Source organism: Stegostoma tigrinum, chromosome 2 (assembly GCF_030684315.1).
Source record: "Stegostoma tigrinum isolate sSteTig4 chromosome 2, sSteTig4.hap1, whole genome shotgun sequence".
Classification (NCBI taxonomy): Eukaryota; Metazoa; Chordata; class Chondrichthyes; order Orectolobiformes; family Stegostomatidae; genus Stegostoma; species Stegostoma tigrinum.
The window spans coordinates 99,120,605-99,148,071 of NC_081355.1; the positions used below are offsets into that span (position 1 = coordinate 99,120,605).

At 40.0% G+C, this 27,467-nt stretch overlaps 1 protein-coding gene across 4 annotated transcripts in view; it reads right to left on the reverse strand.

Moving 5' to 3' along the window:
- The window catches only part of LOC125465171 (contactin-associated protein-like 2), a 1,711,179-nt gene that overhangs the window by 780,446 nt on the left and 903,266 nt on the right, over positions 1-27,467 (reverse strand). For all 4 annotated transcript variants that reach the window (XM_048558395.2, XM_048558386.2, XM_059638055.1 and 1 more), the window contains exon 11: positions 22,236-22,342. In XM_048558395.2, the coding sequence (XP_048414352.1) occupies positions 22,236-22,342 (107 nt within the window). The remainder of the gene's footprint in view (positions 1-22,235; positions 22,343-27,467) is intronic.

Consider the following 27,467-nt stretch of genomic DNA (forward strand, 5'->3'; position numbering starts at 1 on the left):
CGAATAGTGAATATGTTCAAGTCAGATTCCAAACATTTCTCAGCAACTCCACTTCCAGACATTAGTGATACTTTGGGTTATCAAATTTCATTACACTTTAAACTTTACAAGGATTCCAATTTCTTCTCTTTCAAAGGCCCAGCTTTAGAACTTGCTCAAAATGTGGATTGTGTCAATGACTGCTAACCTTCCAGTTCCTTAATCCTGTCTCCATAGACTACATCATACTGGATTCACAAAGCTAAGCTCCAACATCTCATCATGGCATGATTCCAGCTCTTTAACTGCTCTGAGAAGGAAGCTCCTACTCAGGAGTATTCCTTGCCCTAATTTCAATGATCAGCCATCAAGGCTTACTGCTTCTCTTTGCCTAACTGCTAGCTTTCTGGCAGACAGCTTCCTTCCATTTTGACTAAACTGACTATAAAGTGCCTCAGTACTAAATACCGTCTTCATTGCTTGCTCCTCACTAATTGCCAAAAACCTCTTTACTGTTTGTCATGACCTGGTCAGTAAGTCTTGATCTGTTCTGAGTGACCCATAGAAAACCTCACAATAAGCTCCATATTTGTGCCTCGGTAGGATTGAATAGAACTGCAACTTTGCAACAGTCAAATGTACAACCCCTTGGAACTCAGTTCCCTGTTTCTTACCATTTTCACACATTACTGGTTTACATGTTACAAATTGCACACAAAAAATTGTGTTCATCACATTAACAGGATTTGAAAGGTAGTGAAATAATGCAGAGCCACATCATAAAAAGAATATTAAAAGCTTTATTTGCAATGCTGATTGAAACACCTGTCATGTGGGCAAATGGAGAAAATAAATTTCTTGTCTGCTAAAGATGCATTGGTTTCAAATACCTTGTTAAGAAATGCCTCTAAATTAGAAAAAGTAGGTCCATAAATCTATAGATGCTATGACTATCTCACCAGTTTCAAATAAGTGTTCAATGCATGTGAAAAATACAATTAATGTTCTGAATGTGACATTGCAAAAGTATAAAATGGATTGTTTCCAGTATTAATCCTAATCCTGACCAATATTCTGCCACACAATAACATACCTCGCATAGAGCCTATATTAGAACTTTATGAGTCACGCAGGTAAATTCAATCTGAACAATTATTTCCCCTCACAGGTTCAACCTTTCACTGTGGAATATTGGGCACGTACTACTCATCTAAAATATAAGAGCTTAAGATGTGCATTAGCACTGAGAAATGTGCTGAAATGAAGGCTTCAAAATTAATTGAAATCAAGAGCTATTGAAATGGACAGAGCTATTCATTATTACAATCATAAGCAAAAGGGGAGCATTCACTGCTGTGAGAGCAGAAACATTAATACAAATCAGCACAATGGCCCATTTTCTCTCAACCTGTTCACTGGCCTAATGTGATCACACTCCAAACTGAATTCAGACCACCATCTTGTTGCACTGTGTGAATCAAACAACTCATTCTAATAATCGATCTGAACACTGTGTTTTCATCAGATGTGGTCAAGAATTTCCCTTCCAAGTTCCTGTCTTAAAATAAAAATGTATGTCTTGAATTTTTATGTGAAATTCATAGCATTGCTGGGTGGAAAAGTTCCAGTAAATTAACTAACTTATTATTCAGCCTACTGAGCACACAGCTAGCTCGTGAACACCACATGGCACCACATAAGTTCTCAGATGCGATTTTGGTATTAACAGGATATTATTCTTTGTTTTCCTTTACTTAGAATGAATGGCAGTCAATCTACCTCTCCCTTATTATTTGTGGAGATCTCCTAAAAAGTGTTTTTATTGTCATGTTAAGCTAAGCACCTTGTTTCATTCATTACTGGCACCTGATGACAAATTATTGCTCTAAAATCACTTTTCCTTAGTTACTATTTTGATTCAACTCCCTTGGTTCCATACAGCTTTAAATTAAATGTTTGGATCGGTTTAGAAGTGCTAAGTATCATATTACTCACTCATTCCTTTCTGTTCCATTTAAAATAAAATTATTTTGTAATCTTTGTGGTGAAACTCTAAAGAAGTTCAACTTTAACTCTCTAAAACATTTTCTTACAGACTTGAAATCCAATCATTTGTACATCTAGAGGCTGATACATAATTTTCAAGCAAGATCCTGCTACTGGGCAATACTTCATTCTCATGGCTAATCAGTCAGAAAAATGCTAGACCTCTCCATACTGATGACACTTTATTTGCTAGACCTCTATTTTATTTAATGGGCTGGAATTACCGGAAGTTAAAAATAACCAACTTGCAATTATACAGATTTTGATTCAGATAAAATTTGGAAGCAGTTTTCTGAAAAGGAATAAACTAAAGAAAATATATGAGCTGAGAACTGAAAATTTTCCAATTAAATCAACACGCATTAATTCAGTTATCAGCAGAGCTCTTTTTCTGCTACTGATAACTGAATTAATGTGTGCCGCATCATAATGCTTTCTAAATGAAAGGAATTGAGCACTGAATATAAAAATGACCTAATTATAATGTGTGCATTAGCTCAAAGAGGCTGTAAACTTTAATCTCTACATGAATCATACTCAACAAGAATTTTCATACAGACAAGATTCTAATTTAATCTGTGGTTCACAGGCAACTTTGCTTCCTAAATATTCAATCCGTGAAAAAAGTTAATAGTTTAATTTTTGAGTTTTACATTGATGTTAGCCTTAGACAACTCTTAACATGGTGGAGACTACTAATCCCTTTGCGCATGTCTTTTCAAATAAAAAATCCTTTAATCAAACATGCAATTTAAATTTATTATACTGATGACTGGACAGTCAGCACAGACTAACACGTTGGAATTGAAATTTGTCAAAATAGCTATTTGTAGACACAAGCAATCTGTGTCATAATTTGCACACAATTTATATTGTACATCTGACTAATATTCATATAAATAATCAAGTTTTAATCAACGTGAGTCAAGCAAGATATACAAATTCTAATATGTGCCATGACAGTGAAGGGGTATTATTCTGTGTTCACAGTTCTCAATCCAAGAATTTCTAATGTCAATAGTGCCACAATATATTGTATCACGGGATATAATTAGAGAACATGTTAAGGCCAGTCCCATCAGGCAGAAGAAAGTCTAGAACAGATAGCAATTTATTGTCATATGTATTTTAGGAAAATAAGTGAAGAGTTATATTCGGCACCATACCATGGTGCCTGTATTAATGACATAAGTCATAGACAAGAAGAAAAAAAAGTAAAACTTAAGGTAACGTTCATCTCAGATCACTGACTAAAATGATAAATGGCGGAATACCTGGAAGCCACACTGAAGCCGACTTCCACACTAGGACAAGACTACCCCTCAATGATAAGGCCATTCCACACCAGGGAGAAACCACTCACCAGACTGCCGGAAAACCCAGAAAGAGACCTGCGCGCCAGGATGAAGCCTCAATGCCAAAGAAGATCTGCATGCCAAACCAAGATCGCCCAGCCAGGCTGCTGGAATGCTGGGAAGTCACCACTGAAGAAGACCTCAATGCTGGTACGAGACCTCCATGCCAGGATGAAGAGTGCCAAGCCTGGAGGCTGCCACACCAAACCAAGACTGCCCCTCTGCAACAACGCTACATGATTAGTTTTCGCTGCGCTGAAGCTACTAAGCTGATTTGGAAGCCTCCTTGATGCTGGGCCCAGGCTGGAAGAAGATGCCTTCCACCGAAGATTACATTGACATCCAATGAAGGAATGTCTCAATGTTACGGATCATAGCCCGGTTTTCAAATCCCTCCATCATCTTTCCTTTCTCAGGTCCTGGTCAATTAACATATAGACTGAGGCGAAATGGAGGAAACATATTTTAAAGCATTTATGTTGGAACAAAATGTGAGAGAAGGGTTAGCTTTCAAGGGATAGATTTAAAGACTCTCACTTCATGTCTCCAAACAGAAAAAAAACTACATCAGAGGTCACATTACTACAGCAAGTCACAGTTTGTGAGCTAGTATACAAAAGAATTTCTCCAAACAGCTGACTTTTGGTAAAAAGGAATTTTAAAAAACTATCATTTGCAGATAGGTTACCCAACATACATGGTGTAGAAAGAAAATAATCATTCATAAACCTGAACAATTTCTTCACTGTGGTGTGATACACTTCCATTTGTCCCAGCACAGGTCCTGCATTTATAATCTTTGATGTGTTCACATATTCTAATGGAAAGTGTTTGAGTTGTTGCTGACTGTTTATCTGATGTCTGCTGAGTCCTGGGGTGATGTTCCTCCTCTAGGGAATGTCATTCACGTGGCCAGTCCTACTTGAGCAACATACTTGCTATCCAGCTTTACTGTTTCTCCTTGGTTGATGCTCTCATCATTGACAGTATAGGGCCTTCCCACAGGTGTTGTGGAAACTAGTTGCTTGATGAAGGGGAAAGCTTTAACCTTTTCTGTGCGCTGAGAATACGTTTCCAGTGATCTTGCAAAGAGATTCATATTCCGCTGATAAACTTGACAAGAATTTTGCCAGGTATTTTATAAATTCAGCAAACTGCAGCACCACTATCACGCTGTTGGATGCTGCAGCTCTCAAATCAACAGGAGCAAGGCAAAGCTCTTTTGCTGTCAGTACATGATCTACATACTTGACTTCTGACATCTTTAATTTGTGTTTTTGTTATAGTTCAGCATCAGGTTCACTGGCAAGCTCACTCGAGGAATTTTTTTTAGTAGATTTGATTTATGGTTGAAATGGCTTCTTCCATTGCATCTTCACATCTATGCATTAGCAGATAAACCGTGATGACTTGCTCTGTGGGAAGATAATTGACTCTCTCAGATGACGTTTGCATTGATATTCTTCCAGACCAGTGGATATGCCAAATGGAATACACAGATGTTTGTTCCTCCCAAATGCATTCACCCTGTAGATAGAAAACGATTGCTTTCCATCAGCTTCACTTGCCAGTATCCATCCCTCACATCTCGGGTATTAGGAGTCTTTGTCTTGACAAGATGTGGCGACATTTCTTCAATGATTGACCTGGAGGAATGGTATCTCTTCAAAGCTTAACTGAGATCTTTTGGATTCCTTGCACACTCTCCGCATTCTAGGATTTTTTTACTGCGATTATGCTGCTAACACTTTTAGTGGGAGTTGTCAGCTTCTTGAATACTCCCTTCTTTTACAACTCCTCTCTTGTGTCTTTCAGGCTGACAGCTGAAACTCTCCTTGGCTGGGCTGGGTTCACATTCTCATCTACTTCAAATTGATAATTATCAGGAGAAAAAGTTCGTACTGAACAAGAATAACAACTTTCCGGGATTACAGGCTTTCCAAGATGTCTTTTTGGTTCGTGAGGACAAGCTGCTCCTTGACCCTACAGATGCTTTCGCTTGCCTGCTGAAGGTAAAGGGTGGCTGTTTCAGTCACAAGAAAGATGTGACTGCACCAGAGGGATGACAGAAGAGATTTACCAGGATGATACAATTTGGCTATGAAGAGAAACTAGATACACTGGGGTTGTTTCTTTCAAGCAGAGGAGGCTTAGAGGGGATTTGATTGATGTGTACAAAGCTCTGAGGGGCATAGACAAAGTGGATAGGGAGAAACATTTCTCTTTCGTAGAGCAGTCAGTAATCAGGGGGCATGGTTGTAAGGTAATTAGCAGTAGGGATAGAGGGCATGTGAGCATACATTCGTTTCCCCCACAGGACTGTGGGTATCTGGAACTTACCAAGTGAAAAAGTTATCGAGGCAGGAATACTCAAGCCATTTAATAATTATTCAAACGAACACTTGAAACAACATAGCATACAAGAACATAAGCCAAGTGCTGGAAAATGGGATAAGAACAGATGAAGACAGTAAGAACGGCCGATGCTGGAGTCAGAGATAACACAATGTGGAACTGCAGGAGTTCAGCAGGCCAGTCAGAGCATCACGTCAGACAGACGTTCACCAGCACATCCATCAATATGGTCTATTACATCTGCTGCTCCTGATGTGGCCTCCTCTACAATGGTGAGGCCAAGTGGAGCCTTGGCGACTGCTTTGTAGAGCACCTGCACTCTGTATGCGACAAACAACAACACTTTCTGGCTGTGAACCATTTCAACTCCCCCTCCCACTCTCTGGGGGACGTGTCCGTTCCGGGCCTCCTGCAGTGCCACAATGACACCACCCGCAAACTGGAGGAACAACACCTCATATTCTGCCTTGGGAGCCTACAGCCCAATTGTCTCCAATTGGACTTTACCAAGTTCAAAATCTCCCCACTCTCGGCCTCATCCCATGACCAACCTTACCTCTCATCCCCACCTCCTTGACCTGACACAACCTGTCCATCTTTACTCCCAACAATCTGCCCCTCTCAACTGACTGACCAATCCCCACCACTCTCTGCCTGCACTCACCTATCACCATCCCACCACCTTCCCCAGCCCCACTCCTCCCCTTCTCTACTTATTTCTGGGCTCCCTCCCCCGTTTCTGAAGAGGGGTCCTGATCCGAAACATCAACTTCCCTGCTTCTCTGATGCTGCCTGGCCTGCTGTGTTCCTCCAGCTCCACACTGTGTTATCAATAAGAACAGATGGATGCTGGATGACCGGTGTCAACACAATGGGCTAAAGGATCTCTTTACATGCTATAAAAACTCCTAGACTCAATGACATGATAAAGTCATCCGTTTAATGGGTAAGATCGACAGCTTATTACAGCTGCTGAGGAAAAAAAAATCAACTGGCTTTCTTTGATAACAAAAAGTGTGAGGCTGGATGAACACAGCAGCCAAGCAGCATCTCAGGAGCACAAAAGCTAACGTTTCCGGCCTAGAACCTTCATCAAAGAGGCTTTCTTTAGGGCTTGGCATACCCTTTAGTTCAGAGCATAAACAAGTCTTTGTCTTCCAGAGATCCAATGGCTGTTGGCAGGCTGGAGGCTTTTGTCATTGATACCTGGTAACAACTAAGCAATTAGTTACTTGTTGCTAGCAATATTACTAAATATCTTTCTGTAATGGTCATTCACGAACATTGGCATCATAACGTAAGTGAGAAGGAGCAGGTCCCATCCGTACTTTGAAAAATGCAGCCATGTGATCACACAGTCCTTAGTCAGTAGAAACAGCTGATTTGTCGATTATTCTTGTAAATCATGATCAATTCAACATATGCTGGCAGTGCAGTATAGTTGATATCTAAATATTTCAGCCTCAAAACCCTGAGTTTCAGTTCTCTGTGTACTCCACTCAACACTGATTGTCATGCCAAGCCATATAGGTCCCTCTCTCTGGAATTCCCCTCAAATCTTTCCACTTATAGACTCTATAAGTAGAAGAATTTGAGGGGAACTCCCTTTCAGCCAACTCACCCATGTTGACCATGTTCCCTAAAACGAATTAGTCCCGTTTGCCTACATCTGGATGTTCAGGACATTCCTTTGACCAAACTCCTGGTCATCCAACTGTGCCCTCCTGCTTTGGCTGGAAGTTACCTCTCACCATAGTATTACACATTGCAGTGTTTTTCTCTTTATAGTTGATATTGCTGTTTGATGATGGTGGTGCTTTCAGCGGGCTTGTCACTGACAAATGGCAGTCTCTGTGGTGTGAACTGATTACAATTATTGACTGGCTTCATGCTGACATGAAACTTGCGGATTCGGTTCTCTAAAGTTGTTGCTAAGCAGGCATGCCTGGGTTTTCTGAAATAGCTGGTCACATCAAATGAATATCAATCGTGGATGGATCACAAATTGGCAAATGAAATTGGTCATCGGTGATGACAGAAAATGGATGATATGGGTTTAGCAACTTCATTGAATCTCTTTGAATGAAAGAAAATTAATAGTTTCAGATGTGAAACTGCTGACAATTCACTTTTTTGCACCACCTGCAAAAAATCATTTTTAACTGCATCTTTTATTTCTTTTTTCAATTACTTTAAGCATTGAGCACCATGATAGAGTTTGCTGTAAAGAAGCAGTAACTTACAGAAGACACTACATTTGAAATAGTTTCCAATTATTGTTGAAATGCACTCTGAGATGGTCAGAACTCTGATATTGTGGGAAAGTCCTCCTCAGGGCCTCAGCTTCTTTACCAATGCTGGAGTTACACACGACAATGGTTTTCAGCATAATCAGTTTCTGAAACGTTAACAATGAGAAATCCTTCTCTCATTACAAAGACATATCCTATTTTGAAATCTAATTGAAGAATTACAGGAAGGAAAAGGAGGGGAGGTATGTGCGGAGCCAGAAGATGTAGGTGAGGTCTTAAATGAATACTTTATATTGATTCACCACTGAAGAGAAGGAATTGGTGGACAGTCCCAGGAAAGGGAGTGTCAAATTTCTAAGCCAACTTGCTATTAAAAAGGAAGAGGTGTTGCGCGTCGCCAAAAGAACTAGGATAGATAAGTCCTTAGATCCTGATGGCATCTATCCCAGAATATTGAGGGAGGCAAGACAGTAAAATTTCACAGACATTTTTGTATTCTCTGTGGCCACAGGTGAAGTTGCACAGAACTGCAAAATACATAACGTTGTCCCAATGTTTGAAAAGGGTAACGCAGATAATCTAGGAAGTTACAGACCTGTCAGCCTCACGTCAGTGGTAGGGAAATTATTGGAAAAGATTCTCAGGGACAAGATCTATAAGCATTTAGAAGCAAATGGACTGATTAACAATAAACAGCAAGGTTTTGTGTGGGGGAGGTTGTTCCTGACTAACTTGATCGAGTTTTTTTGAGGTGACGAAGTTGATTGATAAAATAAAAAGCATTGCTGTTATCTATATGGACTTCAGTAAAGCCTTTCGCAAGATGCCTTATGGCAGCTCGTACAAAAGGTCAAGTCACATGGCTGCAGGGGTGAGCATGCAAGATGGATTCAGAACTGGCTTAGCCATGGGAGTCAGAGAGTAGTGGTGGAAGGATACTTTTCGGAAAGGAGGGTTGTGACTAGGGGTGTTCCACAGGGATCAGTGCTAGGGCCTCTGCTGTTTGTGATATAAATAAATGAATTGGAGGAAAATGTAGCTAGTCTAATAAGTAAGTTTGCAGATGATACCAAGATTGATGGAGCTGCAGATGGTGAGAGGATTGTCAGAGGACACAGCAGGATATAGATCAGTTGGAGGCATGGGCAGAGAAATGGCAGATGGAGTTTAATCCCGTCAAATGTGAGGTGATGTCTTTTGGAAGGTCAAACACAAGTGGAAATTATGCAGTGAATGGCAGAGCCATGAGGAGTATTGATATGCGGAGGAATCTGGGTGTGTAGGTCCACAGATCTCTGAAAGTGGCAGCACAGGTAGAAAAGGTAGTAAAAAAGGCCTATGGCACATTTGCCTTCATTGGAAGGGATACTGAGTGCAAGAATAGATAAGTTATGCTGGAGCTTTATAGACATTTCGTTCAGCCACACTTGGAATATTGTGTACAGTTCTGGTCACCACACTACAAGCAGGATGTAGATGCTGTGATGAGGGTGCAGAAAATGTTTACCTGGGTGTTGCCTGCTACGGGTTATTTTACCTATGGATAAAGATTAGATAGACTGGATTTGTTTTCACTGGAATGCAGGATGATGAGGGGTGACCTGAGAGAAGTTTATAAGATTGTGAATGGCATTGATTGAGTAGAAAGAATAAAGTTTTTTTTCCATGGTGGAGGGGTCAAATTACTCAGGGACACAGATACAAGGAGTGAGGGGGAGAAATTTAAAAGAGATGTATGAGGCACATTTTTCACACAAAGGGTGGTGGGTGCCTGGAACACACTACAGGAGGAGGTGGTGGAAGCAGACACATTAGCAGCATTCAAGAAGCACCTGGACGAATACATGAATAGGACGGGAATAGAAGGCTACAGATCCTGTAAGTGAAGGCAGTTTTAATATGGAAGGGTGAAGCATGTTGGCACAGTCTTGGAGGGCCGAAGGGCCTCTAACTGTTCTGTTTTGCTCTATGTTCTTTTAAAATACTTATTTTAAAATACTTACGAGAGGAATTGCCTCAAGAATAACGATAGTGTCTCATGAAAATGTTGTTCCTTTAAATTGGGGCTTCAAACAGTTTCCTGTTCTGTACGTTTGCCAAAGACATAAATGTTGTTTGCGAGGTCTTCTTGCATGAGAGGCCAAACAGCTCCATTAGCATTCTGCAACACATGCTTCATAACGCTCCTGCTAAAAGTTGATGAAAAATTCAAGTGGAAAAAATAGGTGTGACATGTTTTCAGCAAGGAATCATATGTATCATTCACTGAAAAGATTGTAGGGCAGGTATCTTGTCAAAACAAGTCCAATGGCGGCAAATTTTCACCTTCACCATTGACTTCCATGGAAATGAAGTTCAAGGTCAGGTCGGTCCATTTTGGGCAGGTTCCATAGTTCACCTCTCAAACAAAATAAAGTTGATATCAACTCTTAAGTTTTTTTGCCAATGCAATAACGAACAAATGTATTCAAAGGGAATGCTAGGTGTACAATGGTGTTCTTTACTCCACACCATCATTTTCACATTGGTGACCATGTAAGTGCAGATAACCTGATAGATTCACGCAGACGTTGTAATTTTACAACAGTTGAAGTGCCTAGAAATACACAGTATCTTGAATAACTGTAAATTTATCAACACACAGTTAATAATTATTTGGTTGGAAATGCAACAAAAACAAATACGGACTGAACAAATAAAACGCAAGATTGCCATAATTTAACAGCAAAAATCAGTCTAGTTATTCCACATCTTTACGTTGTGGTACACATAAAAACAGTATCCTGTTTAATAAAGGTGCTCTGTCATTCCTGTGTTCCCGAATGCAATTTTCTCCAGGTTATTAGATACGGGGAATTTTATGAACAGGACACCTGTTGTTTGTTACTGAGGTTCTTCTGCTGGTTTGGAAACAATGATAGATATTGTGTTTGCTTTTAGAAAGAAAAATGTTCATTTTCAAGGTCCTCTAAGGACTTCTTATCACATCACTGCTGGACTGAAATTTCATCTGACATCAGTCAAAAAGACAGGAAGGAAAATCATTGAGACTGATTGTTATCACCCTCGGTGGAGTCTCTGTTGTATGTATGACTGAATCTTAAGCTTTTCCAATGATCCTCAATTGGTACTCAATTTTTATTTTATTTGTTTTTATTTATATAAAAGCAATGTAGTTAGTTTTCTTCTTATGATGTTGACATTGTGCAATCATGGATTGTAAGGGTACGATTGCACTGGTACAGTGCCTTTGCTGAAAAAGCATTTATTGCTAATGCCTTGTTGAGGTGTGATGGTGAGCATCATTGAATCCAAATCGTAGACCTGCCTACATATCATCACTGCAGATGTACTTCCAGCCTTTGGCTGTTCCAACAGTGGATGGTGATGTTCCTGTAAATCTGTTATGCTCTATGTTCTAGGAAATAATAGATTTGGAAGGTGCTGGGGAAGAGTCAATACCATGTTGCTGCAGTGCATCCTGAAGATGTCCACTGCAGTGAGATGTGCCAGTTATTGGGAGGGTGTATGTATCAGGTGGTGGATGGGCACCAAACAATATGGGCAGCACTGCTGCCTCACACCGCCAGGGATCTGGGCTCGATTCCAGCCTTGGGTGACTATCTGTGTGGAGTTTTCACATGCTCCATGTGACTGTTTGAACTTCCTCCTGGTGATCCGGTTTCCTTCCATAGTCGAAAGATGTGCAGTGTAGGTGGATTGGCCACACTAAATTGTCCATATTGTCCTGAGATGTGCAAGTGAAGTGGATTGGGAAATGGGAAATACAGAGTTACAGGGATAAGGTTGCAGGGGGAGGTTGGGTTGGATCTGGGTGGGATGTTCAGAGGACTTGTGTGCATTGATGGGCCCAATAACCTTTTCCACTTGTAGGGACCCTATGAATTAGACTGCATTATCTTGGATGCTGTACATTTTTAGGAGTGATATTTAAATTGCAATTGGTCAGATAATGGAAAGTATTCTATCTTTTTCCTAAATTGAGCCTTGCAGTTGGGATACAGGATTAGGGAGTCGAAATAGTAGTCACTCAACATTGAATACCCAGTTTCTGTCCTGGTCTTGTAGCCATTGTACTTTTGGTCCATTCAAGCCTTTTGTCAATGTTGACCTCAGAATATTGATGGTCAGGGATTTGCTTATCATAATGGAATTGGATGTCCAAGGAAATGTTTCGGTTCTCAGTTGATATAAACGGCCATTGTTAGGCACTTCTGTAGCACAAACGTTATTTGGTGCTTAACAACCCGAACCATTTTTTCTTATTTTGTCCCTCGGATGTGAGTGCTGTTGGCAAATCCAGCACTTTTTTGTGAATTCCTGAATGTTGCCCAGGTATTGCTGCATGCTGCTGCAGATGATTTCATAATTCGATTTGTTGCGAATGAAACTGAACTGAGTGCACTCATCAGCAATTATTCACACCTCACAATGGAGGACAGGTCATACAGTCAAACTTAGGATATTACCTGTGGGATTCTTGTGCTGATGTCCCTGCAGCTGTATGAGCCTAAAATAAACACAACCATCTTTCTGTGAGCTAGATTTAACTCCAGTCATTGAAGAATACTCCCACTGACTTCAAGTTTGGTCAGGCTCCTTAGTGCCTAATCAAATACTGTCATGACGTAAACGGAAGTCACCTTCATTTCAACAGTGAAGCAGAAATTGCTGGCAAAATTCAGCAGGCCTGGCAGCTTTTGTGGAGAGTTAATGTTCCGGGTCCAGTGTCCCTTCTTCAGAGGGTTCACACTCTGGCCCTTCAAAGTTTCTGAAGAAGAGACATTGGACCAAAACGTTAACTCTGATTTCTCTCCACGATGCTGCCAGACTTGCTAAGATTTTCTAGCAATTTCTGTTTTCATTTCTGATTTCCAGCAGCTGCAATTCTTTTGGTTTTTCACTTTAATTTCATCGAGGTGGTTCAGCTCCTTTGTCTAATGTTGGACAAGACATGTAATGAAATTGATGAGCAGCCTTTCTAGAATCCAAACTAAGTGTTGGTGTGCAGTCTATTCGTGCGTAAGGGTTGCTTCATACCATTGTTGATGACTCCTCACGTCAGTTTTCTGAACATTGATATTTGGTTTAGCCAAAACAAAATTGTTCTTCTTTTTGAGAACAGATTATATTTGGCAATTTTCCACTTCTTCAGTTCTGGCTGCAGCGTTCTGGCTGCACTTAGGTAGCTTGGCTAGAAGTGAGGCTAGTTCTGCTGAAATGTTGTTCCTACCTATTGTCTTAGCTGTATTCATTGCAAGCAAGGGAATTAAATAAACAAAGCACTGTGTTTTCATATATCACAACTGTATTTTCTTTACAAATATGAAGCACTTTTTTAACTAAATATTTTACCACGTTGATGAGAATCATATGGTATAACTTCATAATGCAATGACGTAGGGGCTCCTAAGGAAGATCTCCCTGATACCTATGGCATGAATATGGCTATTTGGCTGTCAGATTTCAGTGGAGCTTATGCACTAATCATAAATCAAACATCAACAGTATAAAAGCTAACACTCAAATATATCAATAGCGATATCTGTTCTATCCATCCATCTTATTTTAATGGCTAAATATTCCTACACAATAACAATGTGAGACTGTGATAATGAACACTCCTGTTGTGAAACATTGCCTGAAGGGAAGTGCATTGTTTGATAGCCTGCTGTCACTACTTCTTTAGGACAAGAATACCATGACACAAGACATTTTATCCTGCTGTTTTCAACAACAAATCTTTTTGAAATATTAGACAGCATCACTGGTATACCTTGACTAACCCTCCACTTTTGTCCCAAAGTTTATTTTGTTGAAAGCTGTTATACGCTGCTGAATATAAAATTCATCAGAATATCTGTCTTTCACAATATTATAAACATAGCGCTTTCCCAATTTTGTGATACAACTTTGTCATTACAACAAGACGCTAGATTGAAAGCAGGATACAATTTATCATATATTGTTGTCTTATATCTATTTTTGTCAGTATCATTATTTCCAATCATATTCACTGAAGTTACTTGGAGGAGCAGTCACCATGTTGCAGTAGGTTTATTTGCATTATAATGAAGACACCTGCCTTTGGAGAAGGCAGAGTAATAGGATAATTTTTCCAATAGTGACAGGGTCCCTTTCAGTACATGTCCTAACACTAAAAACTGTGCTGCTGTAAGTAACCAACTGTACAACTGCCATAGAAACAGCTTCCATAAGGCTTAAAGCATCATAAATGTATTTAACCAACAAAAGACCACCATCGAAGCAATATACATACAAGCAGGAACAGAATACAATAACGAAGTAAAGACAGACAGACATGCAAGCCAAATTTTACTGGAATTGTGGGTCAAAAAGGTGCCTCTGTGCTCAAGATTAGAAAAAAAAATCATGCATTTTTTTAAAAAGCAGGAATGCAACTTCCTTATTAAAATTATTTGATTTATCCAAAATCTGGTTACTTGTGAACAAACCAGAACAGCTACAGTGTAGAGTGATTTACAGCGAATCAGAGTAAGGAATTACCTGCAAGTTCACAGATCAACTTTTGCCCATTTGGAGAATGGCTTACCCTATATCTCTTATTATGCTAAACTCCAGGTTCTGACTGAACTAAGAAGGCACGATCCAGTGAACAACAGTCAAATTAAGCTCCTCACAACCCAAACAGTCAACGAGATTACTCCTGATTTGTGACCCTACTCAACTGGCCTGTCTTTGGTCCATGGTTCTTAGTGTCTTTGATTAACAAGCATCTGTCAATCTTTAAATTGAAATTAACAATAAACTGATTACCATGTCATTCATGAAAGAGAGTTCCAAAATTCTACCACCTTTGAGCACAGAAGTTGTTCTAATTTCACTTTACAAATTATAGTCTTTGTGACTCTGATTAAATTAAACTTTTCTTCTTTGGTCTCTACAATGTGTCTGCAGACTTTGCCACACTTGTTGATCACACTACGCTCCCTCAATGTCTCTCCACTATGTGACTTCACTTCCCTAGTTCCATTTTTGAGCACTGGATTGTAATCAGAGAATCACTTGAAATTGCCTGTCTTCTTGCTCCTGCAAATATGACCTGTTGTGTCCTGTAAGGATCAACTTTTAGCCCCCAGCTATTTTCAACATACATGCTGCCTGTTGGTGACAAAACTTGAAGACGTGGCATTAGGTTATACGTGTACACCGACAATACCCAGCTCAACCTCACCAACAGATCTTGCCGCTCCTCCGCAGTTGCTAATTTATCAGCCTGTTTATCTAACTTCTTGGATTAGATGAACAGAAAATTGTTCCAAATAAAACTTCGTTTTTAGACAATGCCTTCCCATTCCAGGGTCCCCAGCCAGCAGAAATAACTTAACAATTAAATTTCCATTTATGATGTGAAAACATTGGTCAAATCATTGGTTAGTCTTCTCACCTAACTTTGTGTTGTCAAAAAACTTGGAAATATTACATTTTGTTTCCCCATCCAAATCATTGACACATATTGTGATCAGCTGGAGGCCAAGCACTGAACCCTGTAATAGTGGCCCATTTGTCAACACATTTCACTCCAAAGAAACTATTTACTTTTACTCTGTTTCCTGTCTGTTCACCAATGCCAGCATATTACTGTCAATCCCATACACTTTGATTTAGCGTACCAACCTCTTGCGTGGGACTTATCAAAATTTTTCAAAAAGCAAATACACAACATTCACTGGACCTCCCTTATCTATTCCACTAGTTATTTCTTTAAAAACTTCAGTGAGTTTGTCAAACATGGTTTCTCTTTCACACACTCATGCTGGCCTTGTGTAATCCTGTGTCCTGTCATCACATCTTTTTACAATAGATGCAAACATCTTCTCTACTACTAATGTGAGGCCAACTGGTCTATAATTCCCATTTTCTCCATCTATGCTTTTTTAAAGAGGGGAGTTACATTTGCCACCCTTCAATTTTCTGGGATTGTTCCAGAATCTACAGAATTTTTGAAAATGACAACTAACATAGCCACATGCCACCTCTGTTATTATCCTCAGATGTTCATGAACAGGTGATGGATATTTGTCAACCCCTTTATTTCCCCATTATATTTAGTTCAGTCCCATTAATTAACTGTGCTTTTTGGCTGTGCCTGCAGATAAAACATTCTCGTTGTGTATATGCATAACCGTTCCAATGCAACAGTTACAACCCACTCTGACAGCCTGCCATAAATCACATCGAGCTATTCCCCGAGACATATCGAATGTGAATGTTTGTAGTAAAGTGTACACAGCACCCCAATTGACCTGACTTCCAGAAAAATGTTGATAAAAAACACATACCAGGTTTCCCGAATTCATAAGAATTATTTATTTCAATAAATTAGATTATAGCTCCAGGCAAACTATTGTCATATAACGCTACTAACTAAAACTCTAATTTTTGAAACACCCACTTCCATGAGCACACAGATACAAAAGACAAACAAATAGAGAAAATCATCATCGTTGGTGGTCCCTCACTGACGAGGATGGCTCCCTTCTACTCTCAGAGTGAGTCTGCAGTTGGGCGTATGGACTGATACAGCTACGGCAGGCTCTGTTACACATGGAGCAGGTGGTGGACATGGGAATGGGTGGGTGGGGTGTGGGGGTGGCAGCACACTCCTTTTGCTGTTGTTGCCTGACATCCATTTCTTTTTCCTGATGGTAAGTCTTGAGGTGCTCAACGTCTTTCCGTATGACCCTGGGCCAGTGATTCCCCAGTGTCTGTGGCAATGCCACATTTTGCCAGTGAGGCCTTCAAGGTATCACTGAAACGCTTCCTCCGAGTCTCGTGTTGGTTATAGGGATGATGTGCCCAGGCCCAAAGTACCAATCAAGGGTGGTCAGTGCCTCAGTGCTGGGAATGTTGGTCTTGTTGAGGATGATGGTGTTGGTGTGCCTTTCCTTCCAGTGGATTCACAGGATCTTGCACAGGCACCATTGGTGGTACTGCTCTAGTGTTTGAAGATGTCTGCTGTAGACAGTCCATGTCTCAGAGCCATACAGGAGGGTGGAGACCACCACAGCTCTGTAAGCCATGGTCTTGGTGTCGGATCTGACCTTGCTATTCTCGAACACCTTTTTCCTCAGGTGACCGAAGCCTGCGCTAACATATTAGAGGCGATGGTGGATCTCTAGCTCCTTTAAACAACAGGACACTGTTTGAGAGTGGTACATGTTTCTTTAAAGCGTCCCTGTAGACCTAGATGATCGGGGTTTGCTCCACAGTGTCGGGCCAGTTTGGTGGAGGACCTTTCTCTTCCGGATGCTCAGGGTGAGTTCCATGCTTTCTCATGCCTCCCTAAAGGTGCTGATTATGGTCTGGAGAACATCCTCAGAAATTGCACATAAACGAGCATCATCGGAGCACTGCAGCTCTGTGACACTGGCTGGGGTGTCTTTGGTTTTGGCTGGAAGGCAGCAGAGGTTGAATAATTTCCCACAGGTTCTATAAGTTAGCTCCACTCCAGCTTGTCAGTGGGCAGGTAAAGCATTGCAGCGAGGTGAATCGAGAACAGAATTGGGGTGACGATGCTGCCGTGATTGATACTGGTCTGAAAGGGGAATGAGCCGGTAGTGAAGTCATCTGTCATTACTGCAAGTTCCATACCGTTGTGGAGCTGGCAAAAGATGGTGACAAACTTCATAGCGCAATCAAAGCAGAGAAGGACACTCCATAATGACAGTGTCAAAGGCCTTTGAAAGGTCAAAGAAGGCCATGTACAGGGGTAGGTTCTGGTCTCTGCATGGTGAAAATCATGTATGTTGTGCCCCTCAGTGGTGAAAACCACACTGCGACTTCAGACAGTTGAGGAGGACCTTGATGATGATATTGCCAATGGTTGACAGCAGGGAACTCCCCTGTAGATACCACAGTCCAACTTGTTCACTTTTTTGGAAAATACTCATGACTGTGGCATCTCAGAGCTCTCCCAGGATGGTCTCCTCCTTCAACTAAGATAGACAAGGCCACGTTGCTGCAGCAGGAGCTCTTTGTCCCTGCACTTCAATGCCTCAGTGGGGATACCATCTGTTCCAGCAGCCTGGTCATTTTCAAGCTAGTAGATAGCCTTCTCTACTTTGTGCAAGACCGGGGTGTTGCTGTGCTCATGGCGTGTAGTATCCCACAGGATGCATTCAAGAATGCTCAGATCAACAACGCAGCCCTCATTGCAGAGGTCTGTGATTTTTGACAGCTTCTTTATCTTTCATAAGCGTCAGTCTGTCCTTGGCTAGCAGTAGTTGGGTGGTTGGTCTCTAAGTGGTGGCAGCACAGTAGAAACAGCTGTTAGCCATTCATTGGAAACGATGAGATTATTGGTGAAGGCATAAAACAGGAAAATCAGCTCAGTTACCTTGTTTCTCAATACTAATGTTAAGATAAACCTCCTTTGGCTTGCCAGACTACTTGTGCGGATGCATTTCTCTGGTTGCTTCCACTGGTTTGTAACAAATACAGAGTAACTCTTTCAATTAGAAAATGTCTCTGATTTATCAAATCAAAACACTCAGCGTACAGCAGCAAGAAACACAATTGTTTTTCTTTGGGTCTAAACTGAGTTTTTGAGTGTTGGCTTCTGGGCTGGGTGGAGATCTGCATGCTTCTTTGCCCCTCCCTTCTCTTTCACCTGTCATATTTTTCAGGTTTCCTTTGTTTAGATTTGGGACTTTTCAGATTGGAATACTTTACTTCATATCACAATGATGATGTCTATCATTTTACGGTCGCCTTCTCTTAAAGGATCCCTCACAACATGGAAATGTATTTTCCTTATTTTCCTTATACCGTATGAAGTAAGGATGGAATACAAGGAAAGTTGAAATTTTTAATCCTGTTGGCCAATGACTTTTCATGAACTTTTTTCGCCCTCCTGACTCTCTTTTTTTGTTTAAGGAAAATCCCAATGCTTTTTATACATATATAACGAGCAAGAGGGTAGCCAGGGAGTGAGTTGGCCCACTCAAAGACAGGGAAAGGAATTTCTGTGGAGCCAGGGGAAATGGGATAGCTATTAAATGAATACTTTGCATTAGTATTCACCACAGAGAAGGACTTGGTGGATGATGAGTCTGGGGAAAGGTTTATAAATGTTTCAGTCATGTGATCAAAAGGGAGGAGGTATTGGGGATCTTGAAAAACATTTAAGGTAGACAAGTTCCTCAGGACCTGATGAGATATACCCCAAAATACTGAGAGAGACCAGGGAGGAAATTGCTGGGGCCTTGAGAGCAATCTTTGTATCCTCACTGGCTACAGAGGAGGTTCCAGAGGATTAGAGAATAGCCAATATTGTTCCTTTTGTTTAAGAAGAATGGTGAGGATAATCCAGCTAATTACAGGCTGGTGAGTCTTATGTTAGTAGTAGGGAAATTATTGGAGAGGATTCTTCAAAACAGGATTGTATTAACGAGGGGCAACATGATTTTGTGAAGGGGAGTTTGTGTCTCACTAACTTGGTTGAGTTTTTTGAGGACGTGACGAAGATGATCGATGAGGGTAGGGCAGTGGATGTTGTCCACATGAACTTCAGCAAGGCTTTTAGCAAGGTCCATCATGGCAGACAATACAGAAAGTAAAGTTGCACGAGGTCAGAAGTAAGCTTGCAAGATGAACAAAAAACTGGCTCGGCCGTAGAAGACACAGGGTAGCAGTGGAAGGCTACATTTCTGAATGGAGGGCTGTGATGAGTGGCGTCCCTCTGGGATTAGTGTTGGGACTTTTTTCAATTTTCCTTATATTTTCCTTATACCGTACTTCTTTCAATCTACTGCTTTGCAGAACACCTCTGTGCTGTTGTGAGGAATAACCACAACCTTCAAATTTTCTTGCCATTTCAATGAACCACCTTGTTAACATTTCCTTCTTGGAAGGGAGAAGGATGTGTTTCACTGATTTATGATTCTGAAAGACCTCTATAAGTGAGTTGTCTTTGTTGACCATCAATTTTTTTCACCCAGGTTTCTGAAGCATGCTGTGAGGGCTTTATAAATTGGAGAACATCTAAACATATAAGAGTTTTAAGGAGCAGTCAGGAACCTCTTTGGAATGCTCAGGTACTGTTTTAGGATTTTTAAAAGTAGATATTAATATGCATAATACTTGGATAATACTTGTGCAAGATGGAATCTCATCCATCATCTTTTGCTTTTAAATTTTGAAGAAAATCAGTTTGTTTGTTTCTCAGATGAAGAACAAAATCAATGTTTGCAAAATCAAAACCCTGTTTGTTGAGATTAGTATGAGTTCTTTCATTACAAAATCAGTACTGTCGAAGTATTTCCACAGCCTATCATTATGACAGTGGGGTTAAAATAGTATCAGAGATAGTGGGAACTGCAGATGCTGGAGAATCCAAGATAATAAAATGTGAGGCTGGGTGAACACAGCAGGCCAAGCAGAATCTCAGGAGCACAAAAGCTGACGTTTCGGGCCTAGACCCTTCATCAGAGAGCTCTCTGATGAAGGGTCTAGGCCCGAAACGTCAGCTTTTGTGCTCCTGAGATGCTGCTTGGCCTGCTATGTTCATCCAGCCTCACATTTTATTATCTATTATTATGACAGTGGGGTTCGAATGGGGGTTGTGATTTTACAGTTTGACTGAAAGCTCCAAGTGCTTATAAAATAATTATTTGTCTTTGATGTTTGCTACAAATGTTTGTTTTTATAAAAATTTAAATGCTTGAAGGAATTGAAACATATTGACTGAATGTTAATCATTGAGATTTTTAAAATAGACAAAATAGAATTTTTTTAAAGAACACGTGCATATAATTTTGTCTCATCATTACCCCTGAGATCTAACCTTTAGTGGATGCTGAGTTGATTGGTATGATGGGTGTAAAGGTAAAAGCAGATGGGTGTATAAGTTGCCACAAACTTGGCAAAGGAGCTACAGAAATGTTTGAGGGCCATTAGTTGGCATGTGTTAGCACTAAGTTAGCAATAGGATAATGAGGGGCCTTGGGGATTGGTTGGCATGCAGTATACAAAGGGCCAAGTGGGAATGAACTGGAATTTGAGGTGGCTAGCCTTAGCAAAGCTGGGGCATGGGGAGCGTGTTTGGGATGAGCGGTGAGGGCTAGCAAGCCTCACAGTTTTTTTATAACTAGGTCAAAGTACCAGATCACTAAAGTAGATCTTTCAGCCAAGCAGCAGCAGCACATGACAACTCCAATGACTGCTTTTGAATTTTTTTAAGGGTGATGGACTCAACATCAGTTAAACCCTGACCTCTGAACCAAAATCTGACTATACAGGCAAATTTTCTCCCAAGTTGGGTGAGTGGAGTTTGGAATTTTCCCAACACTGTGCATTAATATAAAATCTGTAACATTAATATTGTCAAATTCTATTGGAATTGAACAGTACTATTTTATAATTGACTGCACCATGTCTTATGAGTGCATTCAGAATTGTTTGTGCTATGCTGAAATCATTTTGTACGGCATTTTCAGAAGTTTGGCATTGAGATATGTTATTGAGATATGAGATACATTCATAAACATTGCTGGAAAGATTTATCAAACTGTCTAGGGTAGTGACAACATTTATTTCTGTGATTCTTAAATCAAAACTGTAACGGTCGCAAAGACGCAATACAGCTGATATCATTTTAGTGTTTGTCCTCTTTACCTATACTCGGTAATAATGTGACGAAAGGCACTTTTAAAATATAATTATATTCTAAGTTTGTCATTATTTCAATAGTTTCCTTTGAGTTAGAGGACAGTCAGACCACATGTGGAAGCTGATCTACTACAATGTAATGGTTTTCTGTAATCAGTTTATCTGACTGCAATGTTTACCCTTTTAACTACGTGCTATTGCTAACACATACAACGATTCATTCTAAAGTATTGCAACACATTTTCTTCTTTATTCCTCTTTTATACCTAAGATTTGTAACTGGGTACTTTGTGACTAAGGTGGCACCATGAGAACTGACATTATAAACTTTTCACTGCACTCCTGTACTTCTGTACTTGAGTACACGTGGCATTAAAACCTAATTCATTTATTCATTCAATTAGTTTGCGGCCTCTTCTGTTGCTGGAAAAAATTGCAGAATTCCTTAATGTTATGGTTTAACATGAAAGATAACTGTATTCTTCATGACTTCATTGACTTTTACAGCAGGAGAGCAAACTTCATACACTATCAGCCATAAACTGTAAAGGATAAAAACAGAATATCTACTCACAGTTATGGCATGTTGCCCCAGAATATCCTGTTCCCTCACAGTTACACATAAAGGTGTCCCAGGTTTGTGTGCATCTTCCTCCATGCTCACAGTGATTTGGTAAGCACCTGTCAGAATAGAATGCCGAAATGTTTTTGGTTCTGGTTTAGATGCATACTTAACTCCAAGGGCTGTTCTACACATTCTATACAGGCACAACCTGGGTGTCAAATATTATGTTAACTATTACATTATTTCTTTATTTTTCAACTTATTCTATGAAGCTCATGCCAACTGTTTAAACTTTGTTTCTTTTACGACTTTGTACCTGAGACTTTGTACCTCGTTACCTCTATACCCAAGATGGGTCCATGTGTGGTGACATTATACACTTTTCACAGCACTCCTTTACTTCAGTACACATGACAATAAAATCTAAATCTAAATCATCAAGTTATCAATTAACTTTTCCAGAGCAATTAATTTCTGTTGCAGTATGAATTGAGATTATTTATCAATTTAATGAAGACAAATTGACTATTTAGTAAGATAGAAAATGACAAAACTAAAATAAAATGAGATTTCTGAAACCATAAATACGATACAAATGCTTTGCATACTAATACATTCTGTTAACATATTAAGTTACAAATAACCTTTTGTCTTTGAAAATTATAACAGAGAACTATTTTGCAGAGTGCTAACATACATTGACACAAAATGTTATCAATCTGTAATAATGGCATCAAAATATTAAACATTGAAATATTGGTGATTACAATGAAATAAAATTGACACCTGTTATTTTCTTCATTCAGCAAATCAAACATACCTCAACATCACAAATACTACTCATTCCATAAGTCAAATCTTAAAATGTATGTTTCACTATTCTCTTTTTATTCTCCAAGTTCACCATGTACTCTCATAACAAACCACAGCGTCAATATTTTGAAATTCTTTCAAAGATGCTCAGACCACATTTTACTCATTTTCTAAATATATGTCAGTCATAATTCAGAAATCTTACAAATAAATTAGATAATGAGATGTGAAATGTCAACATTATATAACTTCTGTAAGAGGTTTCAAAATAACTCTTGGTAACACAGCAAAGAAAAAAAAAATCAACAAAGTTAGGGGACATTTTTCTTTTAAACCCTGACACTTGTTCACTTATTTCAAATTGGTTAACATTTTACTGAGCAAATGTCAAAAGCAATGGTTGGGTATATGAGTCCACTGACTCAGTTAGAAGTTAATTGGCTGAATCTTACTTGTTTTTTTCTGGTTAAGTCCAAGTTGTGTTGAGCTTTTTGAGAATTTTTTTTTCCAAGAGGTGTTGCAAATTCTCTTGCACACCAAGCACCATGCATTAATTACCTACCCTGGCACATAGCATCTCTCAAAACTAGTTCAGGTCCTATCTTACATGCCCACAAAGCCAGTTGCTGTTCGAAGATGTGCATCAAAGGTCCAGCATTGCTAATGCCCATGCCATCTTGAAAAGGCCGCTGTGCATCTGCACAAGCATGTTCCCTCAAGTGTCGGACAGAATCTGAATGTGGTAGAGAACGGAAAGGTGACACTTCAATTCTTAGACAGAAACCCAGAGGCCTTTCTGAATGGAATGTTGCACAGGACTTGACAGCTCGGGCAGCTGGGTCAGTCTGGCCACAAGGTACAGATGAACAGCCAGACCGACTTTCTCTGTTCCTTCAGCTAACTTCCACACACTGTTACCTGTTGCCTCAGATTTACCGTCCCCACCTCTGATCACGCCTGATCCTCTTTTGCACTCAGTATTGCCTACAGCATCTTCAATCATTCACTTTCACACTGCACCCCCCACAACCCCTTTTCCCTCTCCTCCTTCCGACAAGAACATTTCAGAGTTTGGGATACTCTGTGGCAAGTAACTCTCATCCTGACAACCGAATGCCTGCCTACTATCGAGAAGGTATAAGGCAGGAGTATGATGGATTACTCTTACTTGCCTGAATGCTGCTCCAACAGCAGTCAAGAAGCATGTCACCATGCAGAACAAAGCACTCTGCTTCATTTCCATTCACTCCACCGTGTTAAAAACATACTCCTTTCTCCCATTGGGACACGTGGCAGCGATATACATCATCTCCAAGATAAATTTCAGCAACTCACCAAAGATGTTTCGACGGCACTTTCAAATCGTGACCTCATTGAGACAGAGATATAAGGGCAGCACATGTACAGCTAACACGATTACCTGCAAATTCACCTTCAAGATGCACATTGTCCTGGCTTTGATTACAACCCCCTTATTGTCACTGGCTGAAAATTAAGGAACTTTCCCTTTAACAGCACTGTGGGTGTATTAACATGACATGAACTATAATGGTTCAGTAAAATGGCTCCTAACATGGTTTTTAACTCATTGTATGAGCAATAAATACTGACTTTGACATTGTAGCTTACATCCTTTAAATGACAGAAAAGAAGATTTAGTAGATGTGTTTAAAATTATGAGAAGATTTGGTATATTTAATTGGAAAGACAATTTCCTCTATTTGAAAATTCACTGCAAAAATATGAAATGGCCATAGTGAGTGAGGAGAGGGGTTAGGATATATTTTTTAATGAAAATAACTGGTAGGCACTCCACAGCATTAACTGAGGCAGAGACTTTTCCAGGAACAAGTGGGCAACACTTTGATATTGGGTGCAATCGGCAAGGCACCAGGAACATTTTTCGTATGTGCACTCAACTCTCACTGTTTCAGCTGGTGAATGCATGGTTTCCCCCACCATTGATTTCATTATTGTGTACCCAACAGCTGCTGAGTTATGGCTATACAAGTGCTGATACTGCCTGTTCAGCTGTGGCCTACATTTTGTTTTACCTCGGCCTCTCACTGCCTTCAGTTCAGGGAGCTGCCCTGTCCACTGATGGCTGGCTTCCTCCACTGCCTTGAGTCATCACTATATCTCTCCTGAGCCCTTTCCACTGCTCCAGCATAGAAGACAAGTTCCTCCCTCCTTTCTCCTTCAGAAATGTCTTTTCCATCAGCATTACACTTTATTAACTTTCTCTGAGACACATCCCATCAGTTACAATATCTAGTCTTTTGACACTTTGACATCTGAAATGTTAATATAGCATGTACATTATTGCCTGAAGCCATTCAAAGCATTGACTCATTCCTGCTAGGTTTTTACAATTGTTGATATCTGAGTCATCACTGACTTTGACAACATTGGCAGGACAAGGAGGGGGAGTGCACCCTCTGTGATTGTCATGTCAACAAACCAGGTTCATCTTTTGGGTAAGTACGAGAAACTGACAAGGACAACACTGTCAAGTGAGAATGTGACATTAGTCTTAAATTTGGAGTATCTCAGCAAAGAGTTGAACCAAAATCAGCTAGGTGACATTTACCTACATTTTAACTTGCCAGAGTTCTGACTGACATACTTGCTCTATTTTGTTATATTGCAAGGCACTTAGAAGCATGGCATTTGTGATGTACATTTGGTGATATTTAAATTTGAATGACACAAAATAAGTCTCCGTTAGTGATGTTGTAAAAGTAAATTTCTTGCAGAATATTTTGATTATTCATCGGAAAAGCAGAAATTTTATGAAATAAAACAGTTATGACAACGTCAAAGCCACCAAAATATTGTTCTGAAATATCAACAGCATGGAGAACCCTGTAACATGCAACATTACTGTATTTAATGATTTGAAACACATCTAATTCAGTGCTTATTTTAATGCTGAATATTTAACTTATTGCAAATCATCTGTATACAAGGCCATTATGAACCTGTTAACTGCATTTCCCTTTGACTTCTAATGTTTGTGATTAAATCCCAGATTAAATTGCAGTGTTTGGATAATTTCTCTAGGATGTCTCATTTGAACTTCCAATGGTTGACTTCTGGAATTTTATTACAGTTATGATCAATCACTTAAAATACTTATAAGTGGCTGTCACTGTACTTTTAATAAAGGAGTATAAAGTTGATTACACACAAAAAAGAATGCTATATATGTGAAAAATTGAGATGATCTTGCCACAAAAAAAAACTTCAATCCTTTTGTCCTCAGCAATTTTATAGACACTTAAACCCAGTAAAGTACTACTTCTATCTCCACTTAAAAATTCCTTACTGAACTGACAGGTTTCCAAATATTTTCTTTCAGTGGTTTCCTGTGCATTCAGCCAATGTGTTTCTCTGTATTATAGTCTCTCCCTGATACACAACTATCCAGGCTAACTCATTTGGCGGAATGTCATGGTTTGGTTGGTTAAGTGCAAAAGCATAGCCACATTAATTGGCCATTCAATCTTTGTGGTATCATGTTCAATTTCCACCCCATTTTGCCGTGCGCTATCCTTGCAGCAACTGCCCACTCAGTGGAGATCTTGGAATTGACTAGCATCTCGGTGGCCATACCGTCTTTAAAAGGTCATCATATGTTGAGACAAATACTGTTAGTCTGGAATTACCTTGCATGATTCCTGGCATTTGACCCGGACATGGAAATGGAAAAACAGACATCCCACTTTGTGGGCAGAGGCTTGGAGTTCCTGTTGCATGGGGTGTTGCAGCTGCTGGATCTCCTCTTCCCCCAGGATCAACAGTGGGGCAATGACACCAGGCCATGCCAGTCCAGTTCAGAGCTGTTTCCGACATCTGGAGGAATACCCAGCATTGTAGGTGCAAGATCATTGCCCTCCGTTTCTCTGCCAGCGTAAGTGCCACCACATTCTCTCCAATAACTCAATATGTCAGGACAACAGCATTACAATGATAGTTGCCAATGCGGCCTTGAAGTACAAAAGCATCCTGTCAGATTATTAGAAATGTGCTATCAGGGTTCATAGTGCTGGCACATGTCCAATACCAATTTCTGTGGGCACTCGGTGCATGTGGCCAGTGCCAATAGAGCTGTACCCAAGATGTTGGTACTTGATGCCCAACATGGAAGTGTTTTGGAGTAAACAGCAAATTAAAATGCCAAGAACCAAGTTTTGGTTTCCACAACGAGTCTCCCGATGACTAGTTTTAAATCGTGAGTTTGTTAAGATTGCAATCTGTGCCAAGTTGAGCTGTTAACAAGGAATTTCACATGCAATAATGAGCATTCATTGGGAACCTGCTGCTGCCCAGCAAGAATCTTGCCACACCACTTCAAAAAAGAATACAAGGTGTGGCTAGTAGATCTCAACATCATGATGGGCCTCATCAAACATCACACCTAATTCT